The 26,197-nt window shown below is 36.6% G+C and overlaps 2 protein-coding genes across 5 annotated transcripts in view; both read right to left on the bottom strand.

The window, feature by feature from the left end:
- LOC116173245 (solute carrier family 35 member C2) overlaps positions 1 to 7,479 on the bottom strand; it is a 30,044-nt gene extending 22,565 nt beyond the window's left edge. Inside the window, exons 1-7 of one of the 2 annotated variants that reach the window (XM_031490596.1) lie at positions 7,187 to 7,479; positions 6,920 to 7,134; positions 6,801 to 6,873; positions 3,887 to 4,139; positions 3,615 to 3,790; positions 3,390 to 3,566; positions 1,381 to 2,051 (exon numbers count right to left, since the gene is read on the bottom strand). In XM_031490596.1, the coding sequence (XP_031346456.1) occupies positions 1,953 to 2,051; positions 3,390 to 3,566; positions 3,615 to 3,790; positions 3,887 to 4,139; positions 6,801 to 6,873; positions 6,920 to 7,134; positions 7,187 to 7,375 (1,182 nt within the window). In that variant the 5' untranslated portion in view covers positions 7,376 to 7,479 and the 3' untranslated portion in view covers positions 1,381 to 1,952. Of the gene's footprint in view, positions 1 to 1,380; positions 2,052 to 3,389; positions 3,567 to 3,614; positions 3,791 to 3,886; positions 4,140 to 6,800; positions 6,874 to 6,919; positions 7,135 to 7,186 lie in introns of those variants that run through there. The other variant, XM_031490597.1, reaches the window with a different exon arrangement.
- A 159-nt stretch (positions 7,480 to 7,638) lies between these two features.
- On the bottom strand, positions 7,639 to 25,922 carry LOC116173228 (protein Jumonji). Of its 3 annotated transcripts, XR_004145892.1 has the most exons (11): positions 25,750 to 25,922; positions 25,539 to 25,701; positions 24,554 to 25,489; positions 15,665 to 19,058; positions 11,794 to 11,992; positions 11,501 to 11,748; positions 11,256 to 11,451; positions 10,513 to 11,207; positions 10,227 to 10,461; positions 9,926 to 9,970; positions 7,639 to 9,875 (listed from the first exon to the last, which is right to left on the bottom strand). XR_004145892.1 is itself a non-coding variant. In XM_031490574.1 (9 exons), the coding sequence occupies exons 2-9, from the start codon at positions 25,646 to 25,648 to the stop codon at positions 10,267 to 10,269; spliced, it is 5,973 nt and encodes a 1,990-aa protein (XP_031346434.1). In that variant the 5' UTR covers positions 25,649 to 25,701; positions 25,750 to 25,922; the 3' UTR covers positions 10,107 to 10,266. The 3 variants fall into 3 exon arrangements, 2 of the variants coding, with proteins under 2 accessions (XP_031346434.1, XP_031346435.1); XM_031490574.1 differs by lacking the exons at positions 7,639 to 9,875; positions 9,926 to 9,970 and having other exon boundaries at positions 10,107 to 10,461; XM_031490575.1 differs by lacking the exons at positions 7,639 to 9,875; positions 9,926 to 9,970 and having other exon boundaries at positions 10,107 to 10,461; positions 25,539 to 25,698.
- Between the last annotated feature and the right edge of the window lie 275 nt (positions 25,923 to 26,197).

The raw sequence follows: 26,197 nt of genomic DNA, 5'->3' as shown, positions 1-26,197 counted from the left end.
AAAAGTTTTTAAGATCTTGGCTAAGCTTTCTAACGGTGCTGTTTACCCATCCTTTTTTCACATATGAGGTATTACGTTTTAAAATTTTGGTCTCTGGGAACGATGAATTGAAATGGGAGACAAAAGTATTGTAAAATACAGTAAACGCATCATCGAATGTAGTAGCAGAATTTAAAGTTAACCAGTTCTGATTCTCCAATAACTCATGAAAACGAGAGATAGAAGCTGGCGTAAATTTTCTACCCGTGGTAAACGTAAGATTACTGTAACAGGCTAGTGGCAAATTACTATTAAGTACAACGTATTTATGATCAGAGAACAAGAGAGGTAATACATCGCAGGTTACGTCAGTAGCTTTGTGTAGACAAATATTGTCTAAAATTGCATTCTCTCGAGTGGGAATTTTTACTACCGCAGTCATATTATAAGATTCCATAAGACTATTTAATTGCTTAGCAAATTTTGTGCCCGTTTCAAAATGCACATTAAAATCCCCAGCAAGTATGTATCTATAATTACATTTGTATATCATAACAAATAGTGCACATAAATTCTCCATAAACAAATCAAAATCACCAGAAGGTGGTCGATAACATACAATAATAACAGATTTGGGGTTTGTTAGCCAAACTAGCCCACACAACTCTATGTGCATTTCGACACAAAATTTACTAATGTCAAAATCAAGTGGCAATACATTTAAATCTTTTCGATAATAAATAGCTGTACCGCCGCGTATATGTGAACTTCCACAAAAATAAAAAACTAAACTACAATTACAAACACTAAAAGTTTCAATAGACTCCACATTTCACCACGTTTCAGTGAAACACAAAAAGTTAATTGTCTTGTTACAGAAGTCCACCTCAAATTGCGCTGGAATTACCGCGCTTGGAATAGAAACATAAAAGATGGCGAGATTAGGAAAAATGGTTAAATGTAAATGATCTATCCGGTGGCATTATTCACAATTTGTATGATGAAAACTGTATTTTCCAAAAACGACAAGAGTACAATGAGGTCGCATTCTAAACAATAACTTCAATCTCAAGCGCCCATTTTTTGTGGGAAGCAGGGCTACAGACTTGATGCCTCGTGAATAGACAAGTAAGTTAGTCTGTGCCATACATTTAAAAATGGCAAATCATTTTATTTTTGTAATATACAGCAGATCCCAGGAGGAACTGAACAAAATAGCACCCCTAAATGTATACCCCCCCCCCCCGCCCCGACATTGTATTCTTCCTATGGGGCTGTTACACACTACACTAACACTGCACAGATGCTGTAAATTGACAAGGAAGGAAGAGATAACACATAGTAACAGTAACAGTTCTGGCATTACTCCCAATAATTAAACTAAATTATGTAAACCCTGTAAACTTTAAAACAGTCTTTATTTTTCATCATCTAAAGTGCTAGAATAGGTATACGAATGAACTGTATTCTTACAATCTGTGCGGATACTTTTACAAATAGATATTAAATGGTAACTAAATAATCTCTACAAAAATACATTTTTATCACTCCAAATAGAGTGGGTACATTAACACTAGGTACATATATACATAGTACTATGAAGGCCTATACACGAGCATAATAATTGGTATGAAACAGTGATAGTAGAATTGTTATAGTTTTAATAAAAGTAATTGCCAATGGGTGATTGACGTATCTACTATATAAAAATGATCAAACCTTGATTTTGAAATTCTAGTATCATTATTTCTTACTTCTAATTCATGTCGTACATGGAAATAACATCTAACATAACAGTCAAAAAATGAAAAATACGTAACAGTCAGTAACAATAGATACACATTTAAAAAAACTACAAGAAAATATCACTCATTTATTGAATGGAAACACAGCTTGGACTTTTAGGAACACCATTAAAGTGATAATAATAAGACGGAATGTTTACAGATAAAAAGGCTTTTCTCTCCATAGAATCAAATAATTGCTACTAATCCTGCCGATATCGGTTTATTTCTTGTTAACGCCATTCTAATTTTGTAAAATACGCACCCTCTCCCACATAACAAGGGCACCTGCAATTTAAACGTTTGGAATCAAATATAAAAGCTAAACACACAGCACAGAAAACACCTAAATGTCCAAACTGCTGCTAAGTACGTAAATACATAGGAGGTCTCGAAACCGGCCGTGCCAACAATGCCCGGTTATACAGAAAAGTCCAACCAAGTAGAAGCTAATCACTCACACAATGCAACTGATCTATTTACATAATATACAGTATGTTACAACGGAATTAAGCAATTAAGGATTTTCGTGCAGGATGAAAAAACAAAAGCGATAGCACCATGAGGATGAATTTGGAGATGTGCATACAGCATACTTTACTCATCAAACATGCAGAAATATGCAGTGTGTAACAATTAAATATGTGAACAAAATTTTCCAAAAAAATCCCAAAATTTTCGTTTATTTTTCTCAGTAAACGGCAGCTTTGACTAGGTTTTTGGACTTGCCCTTTCAGATGTTTACGATTCCTAAATACCCTAAATCTAAATTTGCTATCTGGGAATTTTTGGATATGCGAATGAATCTCAATTTTTTTTTTTAAATTGCATAATTTTCCAAAATTCATATCCCACGTCGGGAAAAAAATTTAGTTTCTGGGGATTTTTGAACATGCTAGTAGATACTTAAGTTTCAAAAATTGGGAGGGTATTGGAATTTTGTCAAATCCAAAAGACCATACACAAAAACCTAAGCAAGACCGCTAGATCTCTCGTTTATTTGGATCAAACTGCTTGTTTTGACCCTCTCTACCGTTATATTTTTTGCACCATATTAACAAAACACCAGAAATTAACGGTAACGGAGGCAAACGGCGTAAACGTAAAATTGTAGATTTTTAAATTCCAAAAGCGTACTTGCATTGTTAATTTTGATTTTTTCAAACCCGCCAGATGGCGAGTTAGGACGGCGTTGTGTCGTATGGAATGAAAGCGTATAAAAATCCGCAGTATCACATCAAATGAAGTGGTGAAGCAAAATGTAACTCAGTTTGATAAAAGCTTTAACTATACATTAAAGAAAGAATTAAGTGCACAGTCACCAAGTGCGGTATGTGCGAACAAAAACAGAAGCATAAAGGCATCTCAAAGGTACATATGTCATCTGTAGCGCTGTTGATTAATGAAAACAGAAACATATGCTGTTCAAAAGTAACTTCAGTTTCTCTTCACCAATCACAAACAGACACAAAGGCTGCGATCTTTTGCAAAACTAAGGAAATTCGATTAATTGCCACCGCGCCTATTTATAATGTCGAATAAAACTTGGGAATCGCTAAGCTCCGATTCGTTATCACTACTTATATCTACCAGTTCTGTGGAGTTGTTTATTAAAGATTCAGATACCTCAAATTTATCCTCTTCCAATCCTTGCAGTCGTAAGGAACTTATATGTTGCACTGTCCGTACTTTGTGTATCACATGACCTACGATTCCTAATAAGCAAAGGAGTAAACCGATCGCGTTTATTGCTGAAATATGATCGCCGTTTACGACAACCGCAAGTGTCAACAGTAATAATTCCTGAAACAGAAATTTTGGCAAGAGGAAAATTTAGCGATCCCCTCTTACCTTGAATATGCCCGCAATGGCTAATGTTAAACTAGATGTGTGTGAGATCACCATTACTTCGGCACATTCCATAAGGAAGGCTATTACAGCGCCGAGCAGGATTTTGAAACACAAATCGAGCGAGGCTATATAATCGGCGTTTCGGAACAGTTGGCAGTTTGTAATTAAAGAGATGCCTGAAAGTTGAGAATTTAGGGCTCCATCTTCAGAACAGAGAGATAATTGATTTACGCATGCGCAGTAAATCTTTTTTTATTAAATAAGGAGTTTACCTTCCATTCCAACTGCAAACGGCAAAACGGATACGATCATCCACGGTTGCATGTAATAGATCATGTCTATAGGATTTTTCATACCCATCTTGGATTTTTGTAAAAGAAGCTGTGTACAGGTCCATCGAACGCCGCTTGAAGCCGATGCAAGTATAAGTAATATAAAACCGATAATACTAAATTGTGTCGCTTGATATGTGAACAGGAACAATCCTAATGATATCATTATGACTATAGTACACAAACTCCACGACTGTAACAAAAGATTTAATTAGACAGTGCCAGTCATTCCTGGGTTATGATTACGAAAAAAAAAAACAGGGTTGTATACAAGAAAATTAACTGTTTCATTATACAGTACATGTAACAGAGTACACGTAAATGACTTATACTGTGAAAATAACAAATGCAATCTGACGATTTTGAAAGACCCATATTTAGAAATCTTTGGGAAGGCAGTTTCCAAATGAAACGTTGTGAACATTTGTCGTCCGTCCTACCTACTTATAAATATGTTACACCCTATACATCTCACAAACACAAAAAACTTATTCATTTTAAGCTTAGGAAGCTTTGAACTTCATTGTGATTGGTTAAAACACAAGTCAGTATTACGCTGAAAAAAATATGGAATTATTTTTTGTATTAATTGGGGAAATTTGCGTTTCTTTAATTTTTTCTCAGCAACCATACGAGTTACAACGACGGGTGGCACGACTTTGGATAAGCCTAGGGGGTTATGCCCTTTTCGATTTTGGAAATTTTTTTTCAAAACTGCCATGAGAGGGCACCCCTAAATGGAGGTGCGAAAAAAAATTTCGACGAAATTCTGTGTCTGGGGGGTTTTCAATATAAAAATCACGAATCTGAAATTGTTTTTGAAAATTCGCACAAAAAAACTGCACTGCAATTCTCGGCCGGACAATGAAAATGGAGAGAATTTCCCGAAATTTGTTGTGTACATACTTGATGAGTTAAGGAACAAAATTGTCGAACAAAAAACTTTTCAAACAAAAGTTATATTCATTTGGAGATTGGTCGTTCTGGTCACAGTGTCCCTCGCCTACTAGTGAGTCATCTAGTTTCGCATGTAGTTAGTTCAAAATGTCGCAAATAACAAAAAAATTGCGATTCTGAATCATAAAAATTAAAACTTCCTGACAAAGTAGGCACGAAAATGAATGGTTCATGACAACTTGATTACAGGGTCCTGAAACAGTGTGTCGGTCTTCTTTTTGAATTTACAAGGTGTATATTTATAGTAGTTTGATCCGAGGTTTGATCTCATTTGTTAACCTCTAAGTACATTGAAACATATTCACTTTTTGATTTTCTTATCAATGTAGCCATCTTATTAATTTTTTTTTGAATAATTCCCCAAAAGCAAACCTCATTTTGAATCGGTAGCCACCTTGTTTTTAAAGTCGAAGAAATACATTTGAGTAATCATGTTAATCCGAGTAAAAGGCAACACTGTGATAATGAAAAAGTGATACAGGGTGTTCACAATGAAATGGTAACATTTCCGAATTTCAATATGCCATAACTATTTTTTTTCAAATGGAAGTACCGCTATTTTATTTCGCTGTTTGATAGTCTTTTGTGTTCCCTAGAAATATACGGGGTGTTCTATTTTAAAAAATCAGTTATTGATTTACACTGTAAAATTGTGACACCTTGTAAGTTCAAAAATAGTTTCTATAGATGCGCAACCATCTAAGGACCCTATACAGTGTTATGCTCACCAGGAGAAAATGCCCGTCACAGAACACCTGATGCAGTTCTACATTCGTATGCTTTTCATATTAAACCATGGGATTGTAAACTGTTCTGTGACTAGCATTCCCTCCTGGCGAGCATATCACATAATTAAGAGTTCTGAATGTAAAACTACTACAAACTCGTGTATTAAATAAAATGTTAATATTCCAAAAATAAACCAGGATTTGCATATGAATAACAGATTGTTTAGGTACACAAGCCTCTGCAAACGTCAGTTATTTCCTCGCAGTTGTGGATAATCAAGTGTGATAAGAGCTAAATTTAGTTTAATCTGAAATGTACTACTATCGACTGTTAAATTGTTGCTTACGAGAAAAAATCAGCTCCTGGCATTGCAAATTTGCATTAGCACATTTGTACCTATCGCAGACTGCACATTGCACTGCATGTTGCGTAGATCCGATTTTAACATTACACGTAGCGCACTCATAATAAATTATTGTTACTTTATACCAGATGTTAAATTGACATCTTAATAGGGTGGAATGAGTAGGTTAAGTCTCTCTTTAACGGTAAGTGTAGATAGTCAGAACTTTAACGGCAAGGGTAGATAAAATGAGACAAATGCTTGCATTCTAATAACCTCTGTCATTCTTATTCAAAATGGGACGCGGATAACGAAATAAAAAAAATTCAGAACCGAAAACAATGTTTCCATGGAAACGACGGATTAACTTACGCTTGCAATTTTTTGGGTCTAAATCAAATTCAGAACTTTCAAAAGGTTTATGACGATAAAGGGAAATTAAAAGATGTGTTTGTCATAGTACCTGCAACCACCTAGCAAAGTGGCACAAAGTATACAAACAAAATATTAAGATACATAATTGTACAAAAATTCAGTACCTATTTAATCAATATCATTTGAGAAATAGCAAGCTTCCTTGCTTGAATCTCTTAGCAGACTTCTAATAATAGGGACTTGAAACAAGTGCCACATTATCAATCTGGAATCACAACTACATAATGCTATTTATTACACAAACCTCCATTTCAATTTGGTCCTATGAGCCGAATCACATTTTATTCATTCAATTATCAACTTTTTCCACATTTAATTACCATTACACATTAATTCACTAATGATCAAACGCAATATACAAAGGGAAAAAATTATCATACACAAACTCACCTTTTTCTCGAGCTTAAGTAAAATTGCAAAAAATAAAATAAATACTATCGATGTGGACTTGGTCATCGTATACCTAAAAGTAAAATTGAAAATTTAAAAAAAATGAACGTGATACTTACAATGACACTGTGACTAGCTCTAGACCCCAATTGGAAAACCCAATATCAATACCGCTAAAAATCCCAGTAGGCGATACGGCAATGAAATATTCTTTAAAAGTTAACGTAACTCTAGGCTTTCCTTGCTGCTTAATTAAAATGGTTCGTATAATACTAGCGAGCAAATATTTTACAATTAGATGAACGATCACTACGCTTAGAGGAAATCGAAAACTCTAAAATACGGAAGGGTTACAAGAGGCTGTCGGAGCTGTAAGAGTTACTTGCCTGGTACAGCCATCGTTGGTAAAACGTTAAACCGATGGAAAAGAAAAAGTATATTGATATAAGTAGGATGTTTCGAAACGAATACCAAAGACATTGTGTTGTTAGTAATTTTTGGGTTTTCACCTCCAGGTCATTTTCTTCATCCGGCAGGCAGTTTACTACCTCATATTTTTGTCTTCTTCCAACCATATGGATGTTTAGTAGTTTATTGTAAACGACATTAATAAAGATTTAACCTTACATTTTGGAGATTTGTGATTAGAGATGCAGTTCAAAGCTTCACCGCTACATAAAATTGTCGCCACTTGTCACGCTCATACAGAGTGGCTTAAAATAATATTCAAAAAGGAGCAAAATTCCTTTTTATATTAACGTTAGGCACTCGCAAGGTAAATTCAAAAACTGTACGTTCGAAAATCTTTGTTAAAATTTGCCCATACAATTGGATTTTTAAAAATTTGATACATTATCCAAATGTCGAGAGATTAGGATCTTTTTCTTGCCCCCCGTTAAAGGGGGAGTGATCTTACTTCGGAGAATTCGCGTAAAATCACCCCCTAATAAATCACTTTTCGCAAAATAAATTAAGCAATGGCGAAATCCGCTTGAAAAGATGATAATTATGAAAAACTTGAACTGAATTTTTCTCTTTTCAGTCCAAAATTGAAGTAGTCGACAATTTTCTTTGCTTTGTAAATTTTGTCTTGCGGTTCTAATAACGTTATTTGTTTTTAAAGCGCAGTGAGGAACATTGCCATTACCCATATGAATTATAGGTTCTGGTTCTGCACTACTTAAGTATAGAATTATTTTGTTTCCAGTTGTTTCGGTTTTTAAGGGTTCCAACATAAACAAATAAATAAATAGGAAGAAAATAATAGATAAAATTAAATACCCTACCAATACCCCTTAAGATAATAGCAACCAATTTTACCTACTTTCTTTTTCAAATGTTTTATAATAAACGCCAATATCTGAATTATTTAATAATAATAACACCTTTATTGTCTGCGATAAAGTATTTTGACATAGACATTGTCATACATTCATGGAGTTGAGATAACATTTTTTTTAAGTACATTTAAAAACAGTAAGCCAAGACCCGCTTACGTTTGTTATAAATGACCTGAAGTACGGATGGAAAGGAAGGTAAAATAAAACACTGAAATAGTGAAAAGTTTGTTTAATTACTACTCATATTGTGAAGTTTGTGAAAGTTCAGAAATTTAAGTCGAAATACATTACATTGCAAGAATAAATTGTGCAAATGGCTGGAAAAAAAGAACTTAAGAAAAAAACTAGCCGACAAATTAATATTAAATTGTGTAGCAAAATTAATTGTTTGTAATTATATGAATGCATGACAAAATCATATCAACAAAATAATATGTAGCATAATAGGCTTAGGTGACCTATAGGTTCAAAACAAGTTTTGGGAACAATGGGTCAGGTAAACAAGTACCAAAATTCTGAGAAAGGGTGAAATACACAGGATGTGATTCATCTAATCAACTAATTTATCGCAGATAGATTCTAAACCAAAGTTTTTATTAGTAGAATCTCGTCCCCGAGATATATAACTCGCCCCTCGTTCAAGGTTTCAAGCCCATAGTTAAATGTCAAAGACAATCACGGAATTAGGTGTCAGAATAACTCATTTCGTTACAGTTTTTGCCACCCCCGTGACTGCTTCATTCACAGAGCAAAATGTTAGTTACAAACAACAGGTCAGTACTTACACAAACAAACAGTTCGACAATTTGCACGTGTAAAAGAATGATCAAAAACATAAATCTAAGTTAGGGCCAAGACCATGTAATCGAAACATAAACAAAACATTACACTAAAAATGAATACGATTTGAAACAAAAGGTTAACGCTACCAAACAGATGAATCTGCAGTGGGGTTAAATGAAGTCAAAGATTGAAACACAAAAAATATAAAATGCAGCATACAAAACACAATACATTATAAAGAAATGCAAAGATTACTACCTGCATTAAATAACACAAAAATAACAACAAACTTTTACAAGCGATGTTTTCGTGATCGCCAAACGTAACCAACGTCTCTAGATGGCGCAGACAACTCTTCCCTTATAAAAATTGCGTGGTTACCAACTTTACGGATTTATAGCTGGAGCGTGGTTAATCGCCTGAACAAGCCCCCTTGGTCCCAATGTGTTGGGCTCGCTAATGCGGCTAAACAAAAAAAAAGTCAAACTACTCTAAAACAAAATGCCACAATTTGAGGAGGTTGCGACGGACCCGCCGTTGTTCAGTCGCCTTTTACGACACGCAGTGCCCCTGCGGTAGGGTTATTCTTTTCCGACCCTACACGGGTAAAATGTAAGCGAAAACGGTTTCACAAGACATTTAAAATTAATTAAATTAATTGATTATTAATTAATTTAAAATTGCGTAGTATTTGTAAAAGTGTATCTCATGTTTTGTTCCGGTCCTAGATAAGATACGGCTCCAAAGATAATTAGGTTCAAGACAAGGACGTGTTATCGCCGAAGTTTAATACAGGTGCAGATTATTCTAAGACTCCGCATTATTTTTATAAAGGAACGACGACCTAGAAAGATGTGTTCATTTTGGAGGCAGTTAATGCTGCTGAATTTTTCAAATTAATAAATTTTACGTCAATATCGAGATTTGCGTCATGGCGGAAGCTGGAAGTGCCCTAAAAAAATTATAATTATTTTAAAAGATTTTTGATGAGTTTGACCATACCTCACTTACTCTGTTCTAACTTTGCGATTATTGTTTTCCGGACCACTGAAAGAGACACCCTGTTAGTTAAGCCCTGACCTTTTCATTTGGAGTATACAAGTTTTTGTACTTGAAATCGACAGCAATTCACCTCATAGGATTGATTCATCCCATTCTACAGAAGATAATTGTGACAAATATTTATTCAAGTAACAACTATTGATAAAAGCGTTTTTTATAATGGCAATTACAAAATATATTAAGCACAATTGAGTTGGGAAAAAAATAAATTAGAAGACTATTCTAAAAAAATAACTTCTACCTATCTACATAATATCATGTGATGACGTCCCTCTTGACAATTAAACATTTTTACAGGCGGCTTTCTTCAGCATTTTTACATCAATCACGTTTTTCACTTTCTCAATTAAACCGACTAACTCACTCTCATTGTACGTAAAAAATAATTTGCAACTTTCCGCATCAATCTGCTTACTCTCTATGCTTTCTATTGCGTGATTCAAACAGTACACAGCGCCATCTTGCGAATAAATTACCTTAAAATTTACCACACGATTAAAGTGGGCGAGTTGTTGTAACGTACTTACCCATGAAATGAATAAATTGGTACAGCATACGTCACACTCGTAGTCGCCATTGTCGCTTTGCATTTGTTTTCTTTTCTTTACAGATGTTTCTGGCAAAGGAAATCTTTCTTTGATCGTTAAGCCTAATTGCGTTAATTTCCCAATACTCGACTTCTCCTTATCACAAAATGCTTCAATAATTGGTATAATTAATTTCAAAACCTCCACACTAGACCTAGCGTCGTTAGCGATACTGATTATCAGTTTTTCCAATGAAAACATTGACGGTTCGCAGTTGTTTTGTAACTCATTGAAAACCGCCTGCGCACGTTGCAGCCAATTGATGGGCGCAAAGTACACACTTTCAGATACAACGTACCCGGTGCATAAGCTCGAAGTGAATGCCTTTGGAAAAACAACAATGAATTGGCCCGGCTCTTGAATCACTCTACACAATGACACTTTATTTTCAACTAACAAGCTCGGAGGTACCATCGCAGTGTCTGATGGCAGCCACAGTGATTTGTTCCGACAATAGTTTGGCACTAACTTCAACAGTGCGGAACGAAACAATTCGCTCATCGAATCAGGAATTCCGTACCAAATTTTATTGCCACCAGTATGTAGATATTCTATCCACGGTAGACTGTGCGGATCTCTATACCAGCAACAGGCACTAAACACCATACCAACGTGCAGTGTTGGGACCGTGACACCTAACACCATTACTAAGAAACAATGTACACAAATTATCAACAACTTACCCATAACAGGTCCCATTGATCTTAAAATTGAAGCGCTATTGTTAGTCAACACTTTCAAATTCCACGCATGCCTCGCAAACGGGCTATTCTTCGAAACTGCAAAACCATAACCCCAATTACCGGAATCGATTGAGCCCGAATGAACGCAGATGTGATTCTGTTTAACGGTGACGTGTTTCCAAAACTCTTGCTCCACCTGAAACGCATTGTTAAATGGTGGAAGGCGCATCCAACGCAAATTTTACCTCGTGCGCGGCAGGATCCATCGTTTTAAACCACATGCACATCGTGTTGCGGGCAATTCGATAGAAAGCGTTAAGCGCCATACTCCTCCCCTTGACGATACACTCGTCAGACTCATCGTTTGAGTCATTATCCGAACAAGTCGAGGCGTCATCGCGCGCATTAATGTTTTGCTGCGATTTCAGTAGGGTCTTCGACTCGCGTTTCGCCCACTCGGTTTCCACTTCGTCAAATAGCTTTTCTCGTTCCGCTGCGGTTTTCGTTCAAACAAAAATGCGAGGGCAAACAAACTCACCTATTGCTAACGTGTCGTACGGAAGAAGATACTTGCAGTAGATGTCGTCGAGCTTCGTCACCCTATCTTGGGCGGATTTCGGAATTTTCAACAATTCGGAAACCTTTGGCCACTTTTTCTTTTCAATCACCTCTTTTAAACCGCCTAGATTTTGTACGATCTGATATAGACGAGGTAAATCGATTTCCATTCCTCCAATCTACAAATGCAAGGTAGTCCTTTGTGATGACTGATGAGTATGTACAGGTATACAATTCAGAGTACTCAGTTACACTTTTATTGGTCATAACGTCCACTGACGACCGTTCACTGTTTTCTGGATGTTAGGCATCCATTTTTGAAATTGGTAATAATCTACTTAAATTACAACATTCAATTACTGAGTACAAAATAAAGGCAAACTCGGAGAGTAACAACTGATTTGGTTGAAAAAATCCGAAGACGCTGGTTAAACGTGACGCGTGCGAGAAGCTTGCGAACGCAGTCCTCACCGCTCCGCATGCCTGCAATCTCGCAGCTTAGGCGTGAGCAGAAGAAATTTGTTTCGAATGCTTAAAGAATCACTTGTACAAGCTGCATTGACTACAACAAATAGCAGAGCGGGACCAAACTTGCTTTCTGTACTGCCACAGTGGTTTGATTCGTGGAAAACCCAGACATTGTAAACAATTTACTAATGGCGCATGAAGCATATTTCAATCTTACTGGCTTCGTTGGAGTCACCAGTGAACCAGAAAGAATTGCATGGAATGCCGTTGCATTCTCCTATTATTATTATTATTATTTATTTTAATTCCTAAAGTGGCAGTTTGGTGTAGTCGGAGTCCGTGAATGAACAAACAGTGACTCTTACTTCAAAATCCCATGTGCTGGAAGGCTTTGTTGAACCTGTAATGGCAGCTTGATATAGACCAACTAATTACTTCCAACAGGATGGAGCAACAGTCCACCACTGCGCGAAACAGTATGGTTTGTCAGGTCTGTGATTTCCGGTTTTGATGAATTAGCTTGGCCAACTCGATCTCCTGACCTTCGTGTACCATTTTTTTCTGTGGGGATATCTATGACTGTATATTAAAAAACGGATGGTGAATATTCCAAAACTAAGGAAGTCATACGATACCAGGTTGCCGCTACTGTTGAGAATCGACGAAGGCGCGTATACGACAACGTCAAATAACGTTTGTAACATTGCATTGTTGCACATAGAGGTCACCTGCCTGATGTAATTTTTCAAAAATAAACTTGAAATTGATATGGAAAATAAATGGTATACTTGGCTGTATTAATTTATGGAATATTTTACTTTCTACTGTATAAGCCTATGACCGTTTTTGAAAGAGAACAAGAATCTTGATAATTATACAAGGTAAGTCAACCTTTTCCAAATGGAACACCCTATATTTGTTTAAACATTTTAATTTATCAACTCAAAAGGAGTATTCTTCAAGTGTGTCTTATGCCTATATTAAATTGTTTTAAAAAAAAAAAAGATTTCGCAGTTAATTATAAGGTTTTTATTCTCTATTGACACAAAGTCTAAACTTCAAAATGTTGTTTGAAAGAAACAACTAAATAAACAACAAGAAGATATTAATTTATTACGATATCATGCAATCTATATAAACATAAAACAAAGTTGTGTATGTTACACCACTTATAACTCAAGAACAGCTGGACTAATTTTCATGATCTTTAAGTTGGATTCGTGTTCGACCCGAATAGCAAAATATCTATTAAACAAGTAAAAAAAGCACGAAAAAAATATTAAAAAAATTATTAATTAAGAGGACTAATGACAACAACCGTCAAATATTTAGTTTATATTGTATATTTTATATTATGTTTATGTGTAGAACTTGATGTGTCATAAACCAGATGTTATAGCATGATGAACACAAAATATTATTATATTGTTATAAAAAAATATAACAAATATTTTCAATGTTACCAACCGTCAAAATTAAAAACTGTCAAATTAAAAATTGATAGATATACGTCATTCGCGATTTCAATTAACTTAAATCATGTACTCACAAAACCTCAAAGGATTTAAAATGTGCAAACTATAACGGCATTATACAGAAATGATAGGCAATGTCAATGTACCCATTTCGGTTCGCCGGGATAGGCGTTACCACGTTCATCGTATCTATGAATAAAAAACATATTTGTATGTCTGTCTGTATGTCTGCCTGTCTAAACCTTAAATTCGATTCCGATGAAACTTTTGTGGATAGTTGGGCCCGCGAAAGTTTCTGAGTTAGTAAAACACTTTCCAAAATTCCCACGGGAACGGGAACAGAAAAAAAGATTTCATGTTTTACAGTCGAAAAGAGCCTTTTAGGATATATAGGTTTCTTTGAAGACGTTAAGGTGTACTCCAAAAAACTCCCAGAAGTTCCCACGGGAACGGGGTATAAAAAAACCGGGATATCTCAAAGGCAGTACGGACTCCGCCGCGACTGCTACATCAGTAAAAACTATGTAAGTTAAGCGCGGCATTTTGAGAAAGTGTTTTCCCGAGAAATTTTGTAGTGGTCGATTTTTGGTAAAAAAGGAAGGTTATACACTGCCTTTTTTTGAGGCTTGAAAAAAAAAATGTCTGAGATCGACCGGGAAAAAACATTTTCTTATAGAATTTGGCCTGTAGAATCCATAATTTCAAACAGTTTGACGATTGGGCCACTAGATCAAAAGTTACAGCCCTTTGAATTTTTTCTCGAAATTGGTTTTTTGTCCATAACTTTTGATTGAGAGGTCTAATCGAAAAAGTACGAGTCGATTTGGATTCTACGCATCAAAATTAATAAGAAAAAGTGTTTTCCCGAGAAATTTTGGAGTGGGCGATTTTTGGTAAAAAAGGAAGCCTGCCTTTTTTTGAGGCTTGAAGAAAAAATTGTCTGAGATCGACTGGGAAAAAACATTTTCTTATAGAATTTGGCCCGTAGAATCCATAATTTCAAACAGTTTGAAGATTGGGCCGCTAGATCAAACGTTACAGCCCCTTGAATTTTTTCTCGAAATTGGTTTTTTGTCCATAACTTTTGATTGAGAGGTCTAATCGAAAAAGTACGAGTCGATTTGGATTCTACGCACCAAAATGCTGCTGAAAAGCATTACCCTGTGCAAGATGGCCGGCAACAGCGACGTGCGCGAGCATTTAAGCGAGTTTTTCAACTCAGTCGATAAGCTGAGCGATGTGGACTTCACCATCAACCCGGACAATCCAGTTTCGACATATTTTGGTTATTTTCATGTTGAAATGCCATCAGACACTTTCACCTTCACTTCCGTTTAGAAATGACGCATCTTGTACAGAATTTTTACAAAATTTGAAACAGCTTACCCAAAAAAACTCGTTTCATTCTTTCCTACTTATGGTTACTGAAAATACAGTTTTAGGGCCGGGGAGGGGGTGCTATAAAACGAAACATTTTTAATCCTATTTAGAGCAAGTTATAAATCAGCATATGCATGATGAAAGCGCATTTTTTGTAATGTAGATCAGTATTTCATTAGCAAAGTTTAAAATTATCGATCTCACGAATAATCTAACTCATAATAGACTAGAGTCTGCACATCTACACTATAACAAAAAGCTTTTAGTGAAAATTTGAAGTCTCTAGCAATTGTAATTGCTGAGATCTCAGTCGGACAGCCAACCAGTCATAACTGTGCTTAGTCTTTCCACACAAAAATAATATAAATAAATGCTACAAAGACGATTACCAATATAAATACGGTGGACATTATAATCAGAGTTAGGCAGTGGGCGTTCTGACCACTAGGAATACCTAATCCATTTAGAAATAAACCAAAAAATTAGTAATATACTGGAGACGAAAATTAGTACACAAACTAAACTTACCCATGGAGGATGAGTTAGCGTGATATTTTGCGTTTCCAAATATTTTGAAATCGCCATGAACTCCTTAAAATTGGGACCCCATCTATGAAGCATCTTATGAACATACTGGTTATACGCTGTGAACCGCATGTCATCCGCCACTTTACACTCGGGTTTAAAATTACTGGGCGGTACAATGCGGCAGATACCAAACTGTTCGGCGTGTACCCGAATTTTCTGTATATACTCCAAAGGATCTTGAAATTCCTTCTCGTTCGGATAAAAGGTCGGAGCTTCCACTACCATAGGCGATCGATCGCCTTTCGGAAACTCATTCGTTACGATCGGGTTGCATAATTCTAACGGTCTGACGCGCGTCTTGACGCACTGACGCTTTGTGACCTTTGTACTGGAAGAGGAACTTGCGCTTGGAGAGCTTGGAATTTTGTATTTGCCATCGTCGGAGTAGTCGGATGACTTGCTAGGGGCGCCGGCTTTGAGGTAACTTTTTCCGTCGGTCGCTTTCGCCTTTTGAACAGTTGATGCGGGTGGATACATCGACGTCATGGTCACCAGTGGTTTCTCCACTAACTTTTGCACTTCCATAGGGTTATGCGTTACCAGTTTCGCGCTCATGACGACGCGTTGATTCGGTCCATTTGCTCCCTTGGTACCGAGCTTCACTGCGACACCTTGGATGACTTGAGACGATGATTGTTTGCCGGGTTGCAGAGGAATGTAAAACAGCTGTTCGCCATCTTCGCGATCGGATTGCGCGTTTTCGGCATTTACAACTACTTCTGCAGTATTAATGTCTAATTGTACGGCGATCGAGGCGCTGTTACTCTCATCCGTTGACAACATGAGCGAAACTTCCTGCTTGTTCGCCGCTTTCGCGCTGTCCTGTTTCAAAGGGGGCGGATACCTAAACTTAGATTTCGATGATTCATCAACCTTGGAGGAATCTTCGGATCTGGACGTGCCAGTACTCGATGGTCTCCGCGACGGACGCCTAAACGGGGTACTGACCACGTCTTCGCTGTCCGCCTCAAACGCGTAAACGCTGCTCTCGTTATTGGCGGAGAACGCGTTCACTTTCGGAACGGAAGTTCTCGGCTCCTTCCGAAAGATAGTCTTCTTTTCGGCGATCTTTTGGTTACACTGAGAAGTGTCGGCCTTGAAAGACTTCGGAGGGCTCGTTTCATCTTTGGGCGCGGGGACAGCTTGCATTTTGGCGAGCTTCTTCCCTTCGTCTTTGCAGTTAGAGTCGCTCCCATCAAACGCGTAATCGGCAGACTTCTCATCAAACTTATACAGATCCTCCTTCTTAATAGAACTACCCGCCAAAGCGCTATCCTTCAACCACTGTTCGATTTGTTCAGTCGACATATTCACCTTGCCTTTCCCAAACCGTTTGTCCACATCCTTGCATAGGAGATCGGCGGACGTAGTCGACACGCATTTGCTTTGAACCTTTTTACTTTTCACGGTTTCTAGCTTGGTAAATCTGTTGTAATACTTTTCCTCGTCCTCCGACGACGAGAAGAGAGGTAAATAATTCTGAGGTCTCTTCGTGCATTCCCTCTTCGGTTTACCGCTGAGAGTGAGCGTAGTGTCAACCTCCTTCTTGGTCTGTACATCCGAAAGCTTCTCACTTTGCGATTTAACTTTGGTCAATTTCGAAAGCGGCTCTTCGTCAGAGTCGCTAAAAATGTTCGCGATTTTCTCGGGCACTTTTTTCGCCACGTTTAACTTTGAGATCGACGATTCCTCCGAGTAGCTGTCCATTGGCAACTTTGTTTTGCTCTTACCTGTGTCTGTCTTTTTCACTTTTACTTTATAGGGAACCTTTTGTTTTAGCGAATCTTCGGAATCGCTGTAATCTGGGATTGATTTTGACTGCACTGTTCCTCTTGTTACCCGCTTTACCACTTCAAGCACCCGAGGGACTTCGGGGGTGGGATTCGAAATAAGTGCGTCCAGTTTATTATCGTCAATTTTTGTCATGTCGGTGCATTCCACTTTTGATAATTCGACACATTTTAATTCGTCTTCCACTTTTTGAACTTCAACTTCGCTAAGATCATGATTTTTTGACTTTGCTATCGCCTTTAGTTCATTTTCTCTTTGCTCAGTTTTGCGCACGTTCGGAAGTTCTGGAAAGCTGTCAATGGAAATGTTATCCTCGTCCATTCCGTCCTCGTTGACCAATTTGTGACCCAGAATTTCCATGTAAATGGCAGCTGCCTCCTTTGTTTTTCTAGTTGGTCTTTGTGATATACGAGGTTCTTCACAATTCGCAAGCTTCTTCTTGATAGGCTTTGCTTCCAGTTTTTCTGGTTTGTTTTTGCTGCCTTTGAGGGTATCAGGAATAGTAGTGTTCTTCTCTGGAACATTTTTCACAATACCATCCGTTTTTCCTGTCGATTGCACATCTTTGACAGCTGGCACATCCGCCACTTCCATTTGCTGCTTTTGATCAGTAGGCGTAGCATCTGCCTTCTTGGAATCTTTCTCAATGTCAACTTTTTTTGAGGTACTTGGTGGAAGTGTCTCTGGTTTTGGTTTCACTGCCTTAGAATCCAATTTCACAGGCGTTTTTTTGGCAGGCTCCGCTTCTACTTTTGCAACACTGGTCTCGTCAACCTTACTTTTCTCTAGCTCGAGCAAAATCTCCGTCTGCGCTTTTGGTTGTGTCAATTTTGGAACGTCGGTGACTGTTTCAACTTTGACTTTTCCCGACGCTTTACAAACGTCCTTTGCATTTCCAATAACTGCATGAATATCTTTCTGCAGTATCACACGAAATTGGTCCGATGGTTTTATGCACTCGATCTCAGTCTTTTCCTTCAACTTTTGCAGTTTTTCAGTCGGCTCCACAGACTGTTTGCAGCTGCCTTCGTGTTTCACTTTGTTAGCCTCAGGTTCAGTTTTTTTGGTTCCCCCCACCTTCCCTGCACTTTTCAACGAATCCGCCTTTTTAACATCACTACTGACGCAAGTCATTTTTTTCTGTAAATTCTTTGCAGGTACAGATGTTATAGCAGTCCGTGTAATTCGTTCCGGCGTAATTTTCTGTGTCGTAATCAACTTTTTCACTTTTCTTTCCACAAGGCAATCTTTCTCATCATTTTGGGACACGTCCGATTTCTTTTTATCATCGCCGCTCTTTTTCTTCATCTCGCACACCTTACGCGCTCGCAAGTTTAAAACCTTCTCTTTATTTCTTAATTTCCCCAAAACCGATTGCTTTTCGTCCAACTGCGACTTATGCTTAGTCGCTAAAAGTTTCGGTGCGGTCAGCTTAACGTATGGCAGTTTCGGATTTAACGTCGATCGCACCATATGAATTTTGCGCTTAAATCCTTGCTCGTGGTTTTTAAGCAACACCGGATGGGCTCGAGTAACACGAAAGCTGTAAAAAATGGAATTTTGTCTTAACTGGGAAAAAATAAAATATAATAAAATAAATGGCACGCCGCCGCGTCGCGCTCAAGTGAATGGCTAAAGCGTATTTTTGCTATAGCTGAGTAATTTTTATTCAAGCTGGTTGAAGCATGCGCAAACAGAAATTTGAAACGCACGCGGAAATATGATTTTTAAACTGACCCAACAGATTTACTGTAATTAATTTTATTAATATAAATAGGTACATAAGAAAGGTGAACGCGCTTGCGAAATCGTTTCCAACAAAATTCTTTCTTTTCGTCCATTAAAAAAAGGCAAAAAAATGGCCGCTATGTGTGTAAATGTAATGCTGAAACTTCAAACTCTAGGAGATATAATCAAAAAGACATTCTTCCCGCACTATACCAATTGGAAATACTTATCAACTTTTTCTTTAGCTGAATACATCACACACGAACCAAAATTACAATAGGGAAGTCAAAGCGATAATATTCAAATTAATTAATATGACAGGCAGATCCTCATTTATTGTAGGTAGTTACTTTGGTTGCATAACATTAGGCGTCTTTCAGGAGACTTTTTATCATGTAAAAGTAGACATAGGAAATCCCTACATGAATTATATCGCTATATAACAATTTGACATTTTTTAAAATCATGATTCAGGTGCAAAAAATATGTATTAAAATGTCTTAAAGATCTCTCACGGCACAGACAGCCAGAAGAAATGAGAAAGTGACCGCAATAGCATAAGTAAAAATGTGTGTTTTGGAATTTCAAAATCTGGGAAACCAAATAAGCTGCTACTCAAAAAGTTTTTGACACGATTTCATTTTAGTAACACAATATATTTTCAATTCAAAAAATTTGAACATTTCAACATCTTTTTTCAGATCTTAAAAAACTGTAAGCGGGTATAATGGTGTTTAGGGGTATCTAAAAACCTTCTTGAGTAACCAAATGTTTTCTCTTAAAAGGTTTCAATGCTCTCCACAGGCATTCAATGCCCTTTAGTTCCTCTATTTGGTATTTAACAACTTTTGATAGTCGTTAAGAGCTTTTAATAATGTTTAATACTCGTCGACTCAATCTAATGTACCCATTGCATTACGATTACTCTGGATTTAGTGATATAGGTGTTCACAACGAAATGGGAAACTTTCAGAATCTCAAAATGCCATAACTATTTTTTTCAAATGGGAGTACCACTATTTTATTTCGCTATTCAATAATCTTTTGTGTTTTCTTCAATTTTTATAAGGGGTGTACTGTGCTTAAATTATTCAATATTTTTCACAAAAGTACCTACCTACCTTTTAATTAATTACATGTTTATACATTGGAGTAGGCTGTGATAATAAAAAAATAATAATACCAGAAAGTAAACAAGACAATCGAAGAGCGTAGTAGTTCCATGTGCAAAAGAATAGTTACAGCACTTCGAACAAATGACATTGAATATACAGGATGATCAGTTATTTATTGACACTGTAAAAATGGTATACCCTCTACATTCAAAGTAATTTCTGTAGATCCACAACCATCTACAATTGACATTTGTACAGAAAATTTTTTTAATTATTTTTTAACCAGGTATGAGCTAGGAAAGACCTAAAGGACCCTGTATATAATCAAATACTATAATATTGATTCGGAAATTTTTTATGGCTCTTTAAAAATTGGGAAATTTTGTAAATTGTAACTTTTGGTTCTTCTGTTTCAATAGGTTGCCGACCCCCTGATCTAAAATATACAGATTTGATATTTCGACTCTCATAAAAAATATGTCATAAAATCGGTCAAGGCTGTCGATAATATAAAGACCTTGATGCATAGCTTTCTCCACGAGGGGTCTTGAAATTTTTATGAACATTCCGCCAATATATTCAAAGTACAGGCATATACGTGAAAAGGATATCACAGTTAAAATCATGTGGTTAGCGGTAAACACACTGTATATTTAGATAATACTATAAATACCTGAAAAACGAGAATTCCTTCCGTCCGCCTAAGAGCTTGAGATATCAGCCACATTTTCTTTTGTTTCATAGGAGCTAATGCAAAAGGGTGGACGAAAAGAAAGAATTTTTGTGGAGACATTTTCTGTGTCTGCGCAAGCGCTAATTCAAAGACATTTTAACTGCAGATACTTGCGTATTCAGAGAATCGAGCGGTAAAAAATGAACTTGTACAGGGTGGTTCAAATTTGTGGCTCACCATTGGGATCACCTGAAAATGTCCAACTTCATTTTCATTTTCCCTAACTAAAAGGTCGAAAATAGACGGTTTCCGTTAGCACCTTCTATGGGTACGCTAGATGTAGAAGCTACAGGTTACCACTTTCTTATGGACGCCATATTGGATTTTTACAGAAGATAGAAGACAAAGAATAAAAATAATGATGTAATACATAAATTCAAAAGAAAAATTCACTTCTCAAGGGGGGGGGGCGAGTGGCGCTTGCCACCTGGCCTGTAGATCATAATGGCCCGTTGGAAATTTATAAGTATGTGCTGTATTTAGTTTCTTGCATTATTAATAAATTATTAACACGTTTCTCTAATTGGGGTTGACATTAGGTTGTTAAAAAATTCTGTTTTAATTGAAGTGTTTTACAATACAATGATAGGCGACGCACCTCGTGTGGATTGTATTACTTTTAATTATCAGCTGCAATTTAAAAAAAAACTGTATGGTAATTTTCTATAAGAAAACTTTTTTTCAGGGTCGATCTGAGACAATTTTTTCTTCGGGGCCCAAAAAAAGGCAGTGTATTACCTTCCTTTTTTACCAAAAATCGACTACACCAAAATTTCTCGGGAAAACACTTTTTCTTATTAATTTGGGTGCGTAGAATCCAAATCAATTCGTACTTTTTGGATCAGACTTCTCAATCAAAAGTTATAGACTAGAAACCAATTTCGAAAGAAAATTCAAAGGGCTGTAACTTTTGAACTAGTAGCCCAATCTTGGAAATGTTTGAAATTATGGATTCTACAGGCCACATTCTATAAGAAAATTTTTTTTCCGGGTCGATCTGAGACAATTTTTTTTTCGGGGCTCAAAATTATTAACACGTTTCTCTAATTGGGGTTGATGTTAGGTTGTTAAAAAATTCTGTTTTAATTGAAGTGTTTTACAATGAATTTATCGTTTTTTGTCGTAGCATGAAAGTGCTGAAATACAATGATAGGCGACGCACCTCGTGTGGATTGTATATTTTGTTACTTTTAATTATCAGCTTGCAATTAAAAAAAAACTGTATGGTAATTGATTTTCGAGAAAGGAGCACTGTTTTTGTGGTGCACTCCCCCCCCCCCGCCACCTTCATTACTACACTAATACTTTAATGGCCCGTAACCTATGCAATTCCACCTGGCCCTTAAGTACCCAGTCCGCCCCTGAACATGGCTATGATTGCGATGCATTCAAATGAATTTCTTTTTTGTCCCCTATCTCATTCCATAAAAATTCAATATGGCATCCATAAGAAATAAGAAAGTAGCCTGTAGCTTCCTACATCTAGTGTGTTTTGGAAATTCTGATAACAGATTCAGATTCTCCAAAAAAAAATGCCCATAGAAGGTGCTAACGGAAACCGACCATTTCAGACCCTTTAGGGAAAATGAAAACAAAGTTTGACATTTTCAGGTGATATCTCAATCATTTGTTTTATATTATTTTGTTTTTACTTAATTAGTTTCAACGTATGTTTAAAATAATAATAATTCGATTATTTACAGATTTTTCAAAAATTTGAATTGCGTATTTTTTGTATTGACCCCATTTAACCTATATACACTGTATCTCCGATGAGATAACCGATATCATAATGAGGTGAGAAAAGTCAGCACCCTGTATATTTTAGGGGAATTAACAAATTGAAACTAAGTCAATCGGTTCTTCTTTTAGCTTGCTACAGAGACTTGCTATAACTAGACTGCGCTTAACGTATCTAAGGTGTTGTCGACACAGTATGCAACACACAATGCACCGCGGGGCAAAAATCGCAGAGATGATGTGCAATATAATGAAATAAGCTGTTATTTTAGATGTTCCGTTCTTTAATTATTCTCGTGATTAGCTCGAATTAGTGAACAGATAAATTTCTGTCGAGAATAAACCAATAAACTTAGGTTAACTCGTGCGTATCAACATGTACTCTGTAGATAGAATTTTAAATAATATGCAGATTTCCAATGGATAAAAGTTTAAAGGGCCAATGGATCAGAGCCATTCGAAGAGAAAAATTTACTCCCACCATAGTGCATTTGCGGGGAATGAAGCCTATTTTAGACAGGTACCTACGAAGGTGTTAAACAATAACGCAATACCGAGCGTTTTCGACTTTCCCATTCACTTAAAATAACGTAGAACTATTATTCGACATCCTTTACCAGATAACGGCAGTACCTATTTGCCTATTAGGTATAGACGTAACTAAATACTTACTGGTACTAAGTATATTTCAGGTTTTGTTACAAGAAAAATAGCTATAAGTCTGTTAAATGTTCCATATGTGCAGATGCGATATTCGCATCAGAGAGTCATTCAAAGCTTTTAACTAGAAAAAAATCGTGGAGGATTGTTGCACGTATCAAGCGATGAATTAAAAATTTGCCAAATTGCTGAAAATGTGTTCAGGTTTTTCATTCAATCCACACCACACCGCGTTGTAAACAAAATGGTTATCAGCAGTCTAAGAAAAATAAATAACAGTTACAGCCCATTTGGGTTTTTGGATAGGCATATATTGAATCAAAATCCGCTAAATAATCATATCTTACTACTTACATCTTTAGTTTTAAGAGTATATTTTCCCATGCGTGTTCACCACCAAAATACACATATAAATCGAATTAGGACCAGAGTAAGGCAGTTATATACCAATTTAGTACAAATAAAATACCAATAAATTCGATTAAAACAGTTAACAGTTATATGTTATCTTTTTTTGCTACTAAAATTTAGAATAAACATATGCTAAAGCAAGCTGCAGAACGTACGTCTGCCCCGCGATGAACAGTTGGTTGCCTATCCTATCTTGACAACAGGCGTTTATAGTAAAATGTACGTTACGCGCGGTCTAGTTATAACAAGTCTCTGGCTTGCTACAACTGGCACAATTACGTATAGAAAAATGTATTTATTCATTGAAAGGTGGGCAAATGCAGCAGAAATTATCAGGATAGATTAAAAAAACAATTAATTTATGTAATAAGTCATTACCCCGATACTGGGGGAACATCAGCAAAAAGAAGAAGAAGAAGAAACAGTTTCTCGTTTTAATGAATTTTTTAATTACACAAGCAGTGCTCTTCCCAGATTTGTTTGAGAATTCAAAGATTGTTAGAATTCTGAGATGTTTTTCTTGACTCTCTGCATTACTTTCTCAGAATTCCAAGCCTCTTACTCAGAAATCTGAGATTTAAATTATTTCGAGTTAAAGTCAAATTTTCAAAACCAAAAAAAAAATGACACACCTGACAAAAATCCTCATACCTCATCTCTGAAGGTTTCTTTGATGGGACAACACGTTTTTTTGTAACAACTTTATTCGGTTTATTCACTTTAAAACTCTTAAGAGGTTGATCGTCATCCGACGAAAACTCAGAAGATATCTCCCTAGTCTGCCTCGTTTGAACTTTCTTTATAATTTTAGTGGTGTTTTTCCGTTTGGACTTTTTAATTGTTAGCTCTCTCTGTATAAACCTGCCACGAAAGCTCCTCAAACACATCTTCTTCTGTATCGTTGACCGGATTGGTGTTGTAAAAGTTGTCCTCAGTGGATTTTTGATTGAGGAACGCGTTGTGACTTTCACGTGCTTTGTCGAAATAATCTTTACTTTGGTTTTCTGTGGTATGGTCTTTTTGATTGTGTTCGACTCATTCTTAGATATCGATCGTGTGCGTACGACACTCTTACTAGTCACCTTCTCCGACAGTTTACTTATTGTCACCGCGCGGATCTTTGCCATCTTCTGCTCCTGATACTTGCGCCGTAAAGCTTGTAAAGCAAGCGCGTGTCTACGTTTCTTATCCATGTGCTTGGTGACAAGTATGGGATCTGCGCGTTTACGTACTCCGAAAGCGATAAACGGCCTTTCGCTACCGCCAGCTGCCGATCTGGTACCAATATTTGCAATCGGCGGAATAACAGTTATCGGTTCCTTCTGCAAAGGCTGGACGTGAACATGCGAATCCACTGGGGCCGCATTAAAGAAGCTGAGGTTCGGCGGTAGCATCGTCGTTCCACGGAAGCACAGGAATGTTAGAAAATCTTCAGTGTGCGGACGATTTATCGGTAACAATTCTTGAGGTTCAGGAATAACGTCGACCCTCTGTCTTTCCTGCTTTTCGATTTCCTTAACAGGCGTAATGACCGGACTACTAACATTTGATCCTTGTGCAAATTTACGTTGTGCTTGCACCTTAGTTCTGCAAGTTAAGTTGCATTGTATAAACGACAATTTGGCTTAGTACTTACCTTTTAGGGGCGTCATCGAGTAAATTACACGAAACATTGTTGGTCTTACGTTTTCGTTTGATGTCTTTTTTGCTGATCACCATTTTATTGCCACTGTCCCTATCTTTCATATAACTAAAGATATCACAATAGGTGTAGCCTAATCGGTTTTGTCTAATTCCTACTGCAAAAAGAATATATTTTATCACAGTAATGAATGAAAGATAGTTACCATATCAAATTCATGCACCTGCTCGGTTCCACTAACTTAGAAATCATTGTTTTCAATGGATCAAGGCATTTCCTCCTTGTTTCTTGTAATAGCTGTACACAAAGCAAAATAATTGTGCAAAAAAACTTGTTTTGAATTCGGTAAGTTGCTTTTGCAGTTCCTTGTCATTTGTCAAAAATAAACAAACAAAACAAATGTCAAATACGACAGTAGCTGCGTTCAGCATTAAAACTAAAGCCTAGTTTTCACAATTACATTTTTCCTAGTCTTCAAGAGTGCACACGAAAAAAGGTTTAAAATTAAAAATGGTTTTTGTATATATAATTGGTAGAATTAGCAGAGATGTAGTCTGCTTGTTTTCAATCTATTCATAATTTGTATTTGTTAAAGCTCTTTACAAAACATATTATACCTTTCATCAGAAACAAATAAAATATATAATATTAAA

This window comes from Photinus pyralis, unplaced genomic scaffold, assembly GCF_008802855.1.
Source record: "Photinus pyralis isolate 1611_PpyrPB1 unplaced genomic scaffold, Ppyr1.3 Ppyr1.4_LG6, whole genome shotgun sequence".
Classification (NCBI taxonomy): domain Eukaryota; kingdom Metazoa; phylum Arthropoda; class Insecta; order Coleoptera; family Lampyridae; genus Photinus; species Photinus pyralis.
The sequence above is the reverse complement of the archived record's forward strand: the minus strand, read 5'-3'. Positions and strand labels throughout refer to the sequence as shown.

Coding starts and splice junctions, on each gene's coding strand:
- LOC116173228 (XM_031490574.1), bottom strand. CDS start 25,648: ATGAAAGATAGGGACAGTGGCAATAAAATGGTGATCAGCAAAAAAGAC. Junction 19,059..24,553: donor AAGAAACCTTCAGAGATGAG/GTATGAGGATTT, acceptor CATTTTTTACAG/CTTTCGTGTTACTCGAGCCC. Junction 10,462..10,512: donor CCAATTTATTCATTTCATGG/GTAAGTACGTTA, acceptor GTAAATTTTAAG/GTAATTTATTCGCAAGATGG.